This window comes from Euprymna scolopes, chromosome 10 (assembly GCF_053919585.1).
Source record: "Euprymna scolopes isolate OS-2025 chromosome 10, ASM5391958v1, whole genome shotgun sequence".
Classification (NCBI taxonomy): Eukaryota; Metazoa; Mollusca; class Cephalopoda; order Sepiida; family Sepiolidae; genus Euprymna; species Euprymna scolopes.
The window spans coordinates 119,765,767-119,776,043 of record NC_136491.1 but is presented as its reverse complement, the minus strand read 5'-3'; the positions used below and the strand labels follow the sequence as shown (position 1 = coordinate 119,776,043).

General features: G+C 27.8%; 1 protein-coding gene across 2 annotated transcripts in view; it reads right to left on the bottom strand.

Annotated features, from left to right (window-relative positions):
• Nucleotides 1-6,973: 6,973 nt before the first annotated feature.
• The window catches only part of LOC145286245 (EEIG family member 2-like), a 384,201-nt gene continuing 380,897 nt past the window's right edge, over nt 6,974-10,277 (bottom strand). For both annotated transcript variants that reach the window (XM_080135066.1, XM_080135065.1), the window contains one exon: nt 6,974-8,551. In XM_080135066.1, coding sequence (XP_079991192.1) covers nt 8,499-8,551 — 53 coding nt within the window. In that variant the 3' untranslated portion in view covers nt 6,974-8,498. The remainder of the gene's footprint in view (nt 8,552-10,277) is intronic.

Sequence of the window (10,277 nt, the reverse complement as noted above, 5' to 3'; positions counted from 1 at the left end):
TCTAACGTACATGAAAATTTTCGATTTTTGAAATGTGTCGATTTTGTCTTAATTTTATGTTCAAATCAAAGAAAGTTAAAAATACATAAATATATAAGTCTTTTTGGTTTATCTGGTTTAAATTATGACAAAATTTACACATTTAAAATATTGAAAATTTTTCTGTACACTGTCCTGTCAGATTTTGAAGGATCTAGATGTTTTTGGGTTATCTGCTACTTGCAAGACTTCCTTTAGAATAAAAGGATCATTATGTGTTTCTAAAGTATTTTTGACTGATTTTCTTGGATTTGAACAGGGAATTTAGAAACTTTTTTTTTTTTTATTAAAATTTCATAGTATTCAACTTTAAATATTGATTAAACTATGAGAGCAGAGGAGGCAAGCAGTAACGCTGTTTTCTTCCAACAAGTTTCAAAACTGGAAGTTGCTTAGATCAGTAAATACGCAAGAATCACCATGAAATTAAGTTTACAAGGTCTGATTTCAATGCACTCAATATCAAAGTGATAAAGCTTATTAATAAGTGGTGAAAAAGAAAGAAAATTAAAAAAAAAAAATAATAACAGACAGAAATTCTGCTTTTCCCAGAGTTTCTTACTACAGTTTCATGTTTATACATGTTGATAACTGTGGCACCAACCTTTAAAGATTGTCTAAACATGAAACTACAGTAGCAAACAAAGCAGAATTTTTTTTTCTATATTTTATTTTCTCCATAATATATATAAAAAAAAAAAAAAAAAAAAAAGATAGTTCTCATATACCATCATCAATACGTCACATTCTACAAAATCAATATTTCATTCTTAATAAGCAAGGCTATTTACGGATCATGGTACTATGTTCTTCTAATAAACTGTTAATAGATTTAATTAATTCCAGAAAATAAATTGGATTGGCTCGGAAATATTTTTCAATGGTAGCTATTTCAAAAAAAAAAAAAAAAAAAAAAAGAAAAGAGAGAGAGAGAGAGAGAGAGAGAGAGAGAGAGAGAGAGAGAGACGAAGGGGAGGTAACTATATTCATCCATATTAGTTATTTCCCCTTGACAAAGAAAATCTAGGGCAACGACGTGTCGGATAGCTTGTATTATATATAAAGATTGTTGTGAAATTGTATTATTCAGTTTAAATGGACAATCTCACTTTTCTTTCAAGAAACAGCTTTTAGTGTTTAACCATTTATGAAAAACAAATACAGATTGAGTTCAAGATTTTTTTTTTTTTTTTTTTTTTTTTTTCCAAATAAAATAAAAGATCAGTCCAAGTATTTAAAATCGAAAATACTGGAAACACGACTCAACTGGAAAACATTTTACAATAAAATGCTATGTTGAAAGCAGTTTTTTGTGTGTGTGTGTGTGTGTGTGTGTGTGTGTGTGTGTGTGTGTGTGTGTGTGTGTGTGTGTGTGTGTGTGTGTGTGTGTGTGTGTGTGTGTTTTTCTTCTTCCTTTTGGTGTTTACATTTTCGCAAATAATTATATTTCCTTATTCTGTAACAGAATGTGGATAAGGTCCAGAATAGTTAACAGGAAAGAACTCGTTCTTTCAGTTCTTTTCATTACGACAACTAGATCCCCCTGCTCTTACAGGTGCCACCTGCTTCTATGAATGTGTTAAATGGTTTTGATCCTGGCGTTTCTTAGAAATTTCATGCCTTAATTTTTGCCCTGTATGTGTCTCCCTCTTTCGGCTGACTCCATAACGAAGGGGGGATAAACAATATTTTTTTTCTATGCATTGGAGCAATGGAGCGTTTCTGTATCCTGCCAATAAATTATTCAGTAAGTTACATGTTTATTAACATGTTTAAAAACATATTTAACAACATGTTTAATAAAAAAAAAAAAAAACACAGAAAAATAAATTAGCAGTTTGGATAATGAATACTGAACCTTAGAATAAGGTTTATATCTGTCTTTCATATCACAAGAAAAGAATGACAAACAAAAAGACGTGTCAGTTTCAATGAAAAAGTATGACGATCCATGGTATAGTTGTTTTTTTTATTTTACATTTTTTTTTCAGAGTTTCGAGATTAAAATATATTCACTTTATGTCACTAAATGGTAACTCCCCTCCTGTAAAACAATTTCTACAAACACGCGTCCACCTACAACCATTATCAATTTCTCTTACTGTACCTAAAATTAAATAAAAGTTCCACGAGTAAAATTAATGAACTTTATATTTTAAGGAAGGTTTTTGACAATTTATCTTTTTTTTTTTTTAAATGACTTCAATTAATTCCTGTTCATAATTGCATTTATATAAGATATATAATATCATGCATATATATAAGAAAATAAGACAATAAAATTACTAATGAATCACACCAAACATTAATTTATTATAAACTGTTTAAAAAATAGTTAAGTAAATTTGCATATTATAAATATCTATTTATAAATAGATGTTTCTCTGCTTTATATACAGTATTAAAAATACTTAGGTAATTTAAATAATGGTGAACCCTCTTTCTGTAAAACATTTACAAACATTTGTCTATTTGCCGCTTTTATCAACAATTTCCCTTACTTTATCTCTACCTAAAGCTAAACAAAACTTTCATGAACAAAGTTTATTTCCTAAATCTGCCTGTCTGTGAAACACTACCGTAGATCTGCTTCCTGTATGAATATAACACAATCATTTTCAAGTCTAATGTAAACAAGATTTTATTGAGCTCACCTCTTAAATAATCAAATCCTACCAATTTCCACCTTTAATGATCAGTGTTATCACACCTGACACTCATTAATCTTCATCCTCAAGTGGCCTTTGGCCTTGATAAGTGATTTAAAAAAAAATAAATAAATAAAATTATAAAAAAAGCTCAAATCAATAGAAAGGCTGAGAATTACTTTTTTTTTCAAAATTAGGATCTACAAAACATTTTTCATTCCAAAACACAAAAAGGCCAAACAGAAAACCCCATGTCATAAAATAAGGAAAATAGAAAGTTGACCTTGATTTTACTTTCAATACGCCTGGTAACTGTCGCTGTCCTTATCTTTAGTCCTCACATTTCAGGAATGATGTTTCTAACAAAGGGGGAAAAATTGCTGTTTTTGAGTCAGAATTTATGCATTAAGTGCATAACTTTTAACTCAAAACAAACTCATACTTATCCTTGGCTAGTTTTTTATACCTTGAAATAGTAGTAAGGGGGTGTTTTTTTGTGTTTTTGTAGCTTCTTACATCAAATAGTTTCATGCCTTGTCTGGAGCGATTTCCATACAATAAAACGAAAAAAAATTTTTAAAAAAGGGAGTTATTCAATTCTGCTTACCAGAAAGAAACAAAGAATCACCAACCAATTCAATAATAAAGTAATTTCATGTATCAATATTTTTTTTTCATAACATACAAGAAGACTTGAAAAGAACTAGGATGCTACCAGATGAAAAGTTGTCTTCAATTTTGTTGGTGACTAACATTAGCTTCATTCAGTGAAGCAGGTGGTTTACTTATTCTGTGACCATTTGCATTTTTTTTAATTTTTGGGAAAACTTTTTCGGCTGAGACAAGAGTTTATTGTAATCTGATCGGAATGAAAAGTCATTGAAAATTTAGTGCTTGTAATGGAATGTACGTGCAGACTCAAATGCTCAGCGAAAAAAGTGGTGATGACGGGGAAGGGGCTAGTTTCTAGACAAAACGGTTTATTCCAGCTGACATTACCTCTTTCCTAAGTGGGTATACATTACACACACACACACACACACACACACACACACACACACACACACACACAAGAAGTATGGACTTGCAGAAATATTATCGGATTTGAATTGATTAATGTAACATTTTTATTCCTTGAATGGCAACCTTCTTGTTGAACTGGAAACATATTTGGTGTCACTACACAATCTTAATAAATTTTATAGATGAAAATTTATACAACTTCATAGTTCTAGGACACCATATTTACACACATACATATTTTATATATTTTTCAAAGGTGAAGCAACCAATGGATTTTTAACAAGGTTCATACAAGAGTGTGCAATGCTAAACTATCCAAAGATATGCTTTTTGTTTTTTTACATAAGCATTTATGTGTCACAACACATTCATGAGCATGTTTCAGTCAGTCAGTTACAAGTAACCAGAGACCTCTTCAGGCGATACTGCTTATACAAAAGTAGAATTTGTAAGAATGTCTAGAAACATAAATGCTTATGTAAAACAAATAAAAAGGTATATATATACATTATATATATATATATATATATATATATATATATATATACACACACACACTATAAGAGATATGCAAGAAAACAAACTAATTAAAAAAAAAAAAAAAAAAAAAAACTGATACCGAAACATGCTTAACACGTTCATTGATTTCAATATTTTTTTTCCAAGTCTAAATAATAGAACTACAGTTGAAATATCATAATCAGTGAATATTTTTATGTATGTTTCTGCGCCAATTTTTTTTAATTAGTTTATTTTCTTTATCTTATTCCTTAGACACACCATTTCATTTTTGTAGGAAATTTATTTTCCTCTAACCATATATATATATATATATATATAAACTAAATTATTTTTCTGAATTTTATATATATATATATATATATATATAATGTGTTTATACAAACATTTTTGGCTACATATATGCATAACTTGTTCAACTATGACCTTATTCAGAGCCTAGCCTCTTCAGGCCATAGAAGCAGCTACATTTTTAGTAAGGTTGTTGCTGAAACATGTATGCACATATGTAACCAAAAATGTTTGTATAAATAAAAATTTGTACAAAAAGTACAGCTTTACTTGTTATTGAGCACTATCTTATGAACACAAAGTTCACATGATTAAAATAGATCAAGTATCAATCTTTTAAACATATAGTAGTTTGTGCACTTTTAAAACAAAGTCAGGTCAGATGAAAGAAAACCGCTTCGCTAGAAAGACACGGTAATAAGAACAACCAAATAAAAATCTAATTTGGGGAAGAGAAAAAAGTAATCCTAAATGGGATCATCCATTATGGCCATTTCATGTTTTGGGTTGTTTTTATTTTGATCTTGTATTAAAACTTGATTTTCTAAGATATCGGTAATTCAAATCTTCAGAAAAAAATAAAACTAAGCATTATGGTTAGATGCAGTCTATATATATATATATATAATATATATATATATATATATTATATATATATATATATATATATGAATTGTTAATATAAGCCAAAATATCAAACAAAAATAGATTCAACCAATAGAAAAACAAAACAAAAAAATATATTATTAGACTATTGTGCTCATCTTGCTATTATCACGACATTTCAGTTGATGAAACCTCCAACCTTCTTTAGGTGTATTTTGCTGAATGTCCCCCAAGTTTGACGAGATACACCTGAAGAAAATTGGAGGTTACATCAGCCAAAATATGATAACACTCAAGATGAGAACAGTAGTCCAAATAATACAAATTATGAATCCTCATCTAAAAAATTCAGAAAAATAATTTAGTTTCTACTTTCTTTTTGTTGAGAGATTAGACAGTTCAATTTGTATATGGAATATATATTTGCTGGGTAACAAAGTGACTTGAAAAAAAAATGTTTTAATCAATTTTTGGTTGCTAACTAGCACATTACCCTTAAACCTTCTAAAAGCAACAATGGGAGTAGAGAATTCTAATTTACATAAACTCTCCACAATTAATATTTTACATATGCAATAAATATTTTTTAGAAAATCCAAATTGGATTTATGAAGATCCATTTTTATTATTTTTAATAAAAAAATAATTGTTTTTTGAGGTTTTCTTTTTTTAATTCTTATATGAAAAAAGAAAAGTAATTTTTTTTGCTGAATGCAGTCGTTTGGAATATTTTGGAAAGCCTTTAAAAATTTGTTTTAAAAAAACAAAATGAATAACAAAAAAAAAAATTTTTTTTTTTTTTTTTTTTTGGTGGGGAGGGGATACAGTAATCACAACATTGTGATTTGTGATAGAAAAGAAAAGTCAGATTTTTTTTTTTTTTTAAAAAGAGTCCAATTTTTATCTTAGCACCCCAATAATCAAATCTTAACAATTTGGATATATTTAAATAACTCAATTTACTTTTCTTTTTTTTTTAAATTTTTGCATAATAACAATATTATTATTTACTTGCCTTTTCATGAGGGCAAAGTTAAACACAAGGTTGGGTTTTATTATGGCAGGAAATCCAGATCCTAAATAAGTATGTGAGGATGGGGGGGGGGGCTCTGGATTAGGACGTACATAAAAATTGTCTGTCTAGAAGGATTTCTCCCTCACTGACTGAGAAAAGATAAAGTGTAGTATCAGAACAGCTTCTACACTTTGTTCCTAAGTAAAAGGTTAAAGATGAAGTGTCTCAACCATCATTTTTTTATTTTTTCAACCGCTTTCCGTGGTTCGACTAACATTGGGAACAAAATGTTTCCATTTATTTTCAGCTTTCAGTTAGATTCAATAAACTTATTCCATTTTGATTTACGCTTTCTGTTTACCAGAAATTATTCTGGTGTTTTCCAAGGAACAGTCCCTTCTGATTAATGGTTACATAATGGCTTCCATTTTTTTTTTTTTTATAATTGATAATTTAACATCATTAACTGACTGTTTTTCTTCAGATCTTTTGCTAAAATAAAAACTTTAGTTATGAAATAATTTAGATGTTTCTTAGATTACAAATACTCGATTGAATCAGAATTCAGAATTCTTTTTTTAATGTAAGATTAATTAGTAGGGACAAGCGAGAGAAACTATTACAGTCATTTTAAACTAAAAAAACTATATTTTGACAACATTTTATTAATAAAATCATTCTAAAATAGCATTTCAAAATAAAGACTTTTTTATGTAAAGTTTTAAAAAGAAACTGGAATCGCGTAGTAATATTAATCAGAAGGGACTTTTCCTTAGTATACACCAACATGACTTTCACTAAACACAAAGCAGAAGTCAAAATGATCTAAGTTTATTAAATTTAACCGAAATTTTATTTATTTTTTTTTTAGTGATCATTTTTCATTTTCAAAAGTTTGAAAATTAAATATTTTTCTAACTTAGAAAAGCCATAGAAAAGGGATAAAAAAAATAGATTGCCCAAATAGTGAACATAGTGTTGTGTGACTGTAGTTTCTACACACATGTAAGGCAGAAACCCTAACTTTATTATGCAGCAAGTAAAAGGTAAAATTAAATAAAAAACAGCTAATAGTTCATTATCAAAATTTATCGAGATTTTAAGAGCTTATAAAATTTGAAGAACCCACCTCTAAAAATTGAACAACTAGAATAAGGTTTGTATTTCATGAAGGGGTTGTTATAAAGAAACAGTTTTCTTTGGCTAATCTGAAAATTTTAGAAAACCAAATAAAATATTTTACTAAATGATTCATTTTTTTTTTCTGAGACTTTCAGTGTAAAAGAAAAGAAAAACAGTCTTTTTTAAAAAAATGTTGCATACACTAATAGTTTCAGAAAAAAAATATTTTAATCAATAAAATATTTCATAATATTTGGGTTTTTTTATCATTTTCTAATTAACCTTACAAAATGTTTTTAAAGATGTGGCCAAACTCTGATTTATTATTTTTCTTTGTTTTTATAATTTTTTCAGATAAAAATGAAAAATCTGTTTCAGATGTTTAAGAAAAACAGAAAAAAAAATAATTCAAGAATTGTTCTTGCTGCTTATGTTCTTATTTAAAACCAAAACAAGAAACTTGTGTGGCTAGAGTTGGTTTTACAAATAATAGTGGTTGGCCAGAATGCCTCTTATATTAATACGACAAAAATATAGAAACTTTGATGTATGTACCTGTGATGGAACAAAAAAATCACATTCCAAAAATCATATAAATTGATTAAGTAGTTGTATTTTTATATAGAAAATAATTTTTCAAATGATTTTAAACAATGGAAAATTGTCGGCATTGTCTGATCTTGCAAGTATAAATTATTGTTTCTTCTAAGATGGTGATGTGAAAGTCCCTTTATGATTTTCTTATCTAAAAATAAAACTACTCAATTTTCATGATTTTTAGAATATATTTTTGGTTCATCGTGGGTACGTACATCATACAGAATTTTTCTTTTTTTAAATATAGAGAAAACTCTGGACAAGAACCAAAATAATATAAAAACAAAAAAATGGAAGTGGGGTCAGTTTTCTAACTAAAAAAACAGAAGATGAAAAAATTGGAAGAATCAAAATGATCAGAAAAAGCTGATATTCATTTTGTTTTTAGTTTTTTTTTCTGCATTTTGTTTTGTACATTTGTGATCAAAGTAAATGAACATTCGTCATGAACACGTCAGGAAAGATGGTGGTGGTGGTGGGGGAGTGGCCGGCAGTCAGTCAGAGCGGGTTTGGGGAGAGAGGAATGACATTCATAAAGTGCTTGCTTTGGTTTTTCAAGACCAAAGATGATCAAATCCGGATCCAGTGGCACAGGAGGAGAGTTTTTTTTTCAGCCTCTCGAGAATCAAACAATTGGCTTAGCGCAATGCTGTTTTCCCATCTTTATCGATAAACAATTGGAGACCGGACCCTAAAATGAAAAAGAGTAAAAATGAATACTTAAAAAAAAAAAAAAAATTTTTTTTTAAAAACCTTTGGATCATTTAATTTTGTATAATTGTATAATTAATATATAAATTTTAATATAAATATTAACTGATAAAATTTTACAAAAAAAAAAAAATTAAATGATGCATATAAAAATTTATTGTTCAAAACCAAGGAATAAAAAAGTTTATTCCATGGAGTTTCAAAAATTAAGCTTTTTTTTTCCCTTCAGAAGAAATAACTAGCAAAATAAAAGTATAGAATTGCAAATTAGTATAAAAATTGTAAACTTTAAAAATTCTATCGGCTTTACACATCGTGAGTGACTTTTCTAATTGGCGACTAGAAATAATAAAATGTTTATCTTTCAGTGATCGTGTTTTTTCACCAACAATCTTCTGAAGCTCATTCTGGGTGAAAAATATCTTTTCAGCCTTTTTTTTTTTTTTTTTTTTTTTTTTTTTAATAAAACTGGCAAATAAAAGCTTAATAAAACAATATACACTTTAAAAAAGAATGTTTTAAAAATATCTGAATAAATTTGAATGCTTATACGTTCAAATGTCAACATAAAATTCGGTGCATATTATAAGTAATTTATTTAAAAAAAAAAAAATACAAAAAATTTTTTATGATGTATATACTTGTCATGGAATGAAAATATATTAAAAAAATCAAGTGGGTTTGGCTAGTAAACAAATAATTGTCAAAGGTCAACTAAAGATAAAGGTGTCCATAGAGCCCTGTGTAATGTTTGAAAAAGTGTTTTAAATTGTGAAAGGATATTGAAAAAAGATGTCCATGAATCGAGATATTGATCAATTTCATTGAGCAGGTTTTATCATGATTCATGGACATCATTTTCAATATCCTTTCACAATCTAAATCACTTTTTCAAACATTACAAATTTCAAAGTTTTCAATTTTTATACTAACTAGCAATTCTATATTTTTACTTTGCTAGTTTTCTCTGAAGAAAAAAAGCAAAATTTTTAAAACTCCATGGAATAAGAAAATAATCTTTTGTATTACTTGTTTTTAACAATAAATTTTGTAAATTTTTACTTGCATCATTTAATTCTCATATGTGTGTGTGCGTGTAAATTCTGAGTTAAATTATGTAGAATTACAACAAAATTTATAGTTTGACAAAGGAGTACAAATAATTATTAAAGTTTTTATCTTAATCCATGGATTTTCAATGAATAATTCAGCTCACCAGAGGAAATGTTATAAGCAAAATAGATATAGGTAATTATTAATTTTACTTATTACCATATAAATTGAAAATTAAAATTGTAATAATGGCATAAAAAGGATACACCAAGTTGAAATAATGAGGATACAGGAACAGTTCTAAAATCCAATGAATACTAGTATATTCCTGAATATAAATATATTTCCCTAAAACCTCTGGCCTTAAAATTTGCTGGTATGGTTTCAAATGATCTGAAATAACAGCGAGGGGAGACTGGATTCCAAATATTTCTCATATGTTATATCTCCCCTCTTTTGGAAATATGGTACGATTATGAATATCTCCAATATCAAATAATCTTTATACACTGAAATTTACTTTATGTGTGAAAAACCAAAGAGGGGAGATATAACATATGAGAAATATTTGGAATCAAGTCTCCTCTTGCTGTTATTTCAGATCATTTGAAACTATAGCAGCAAGTTTTAGTCTCCCCTCCGTCAAGGCCAGA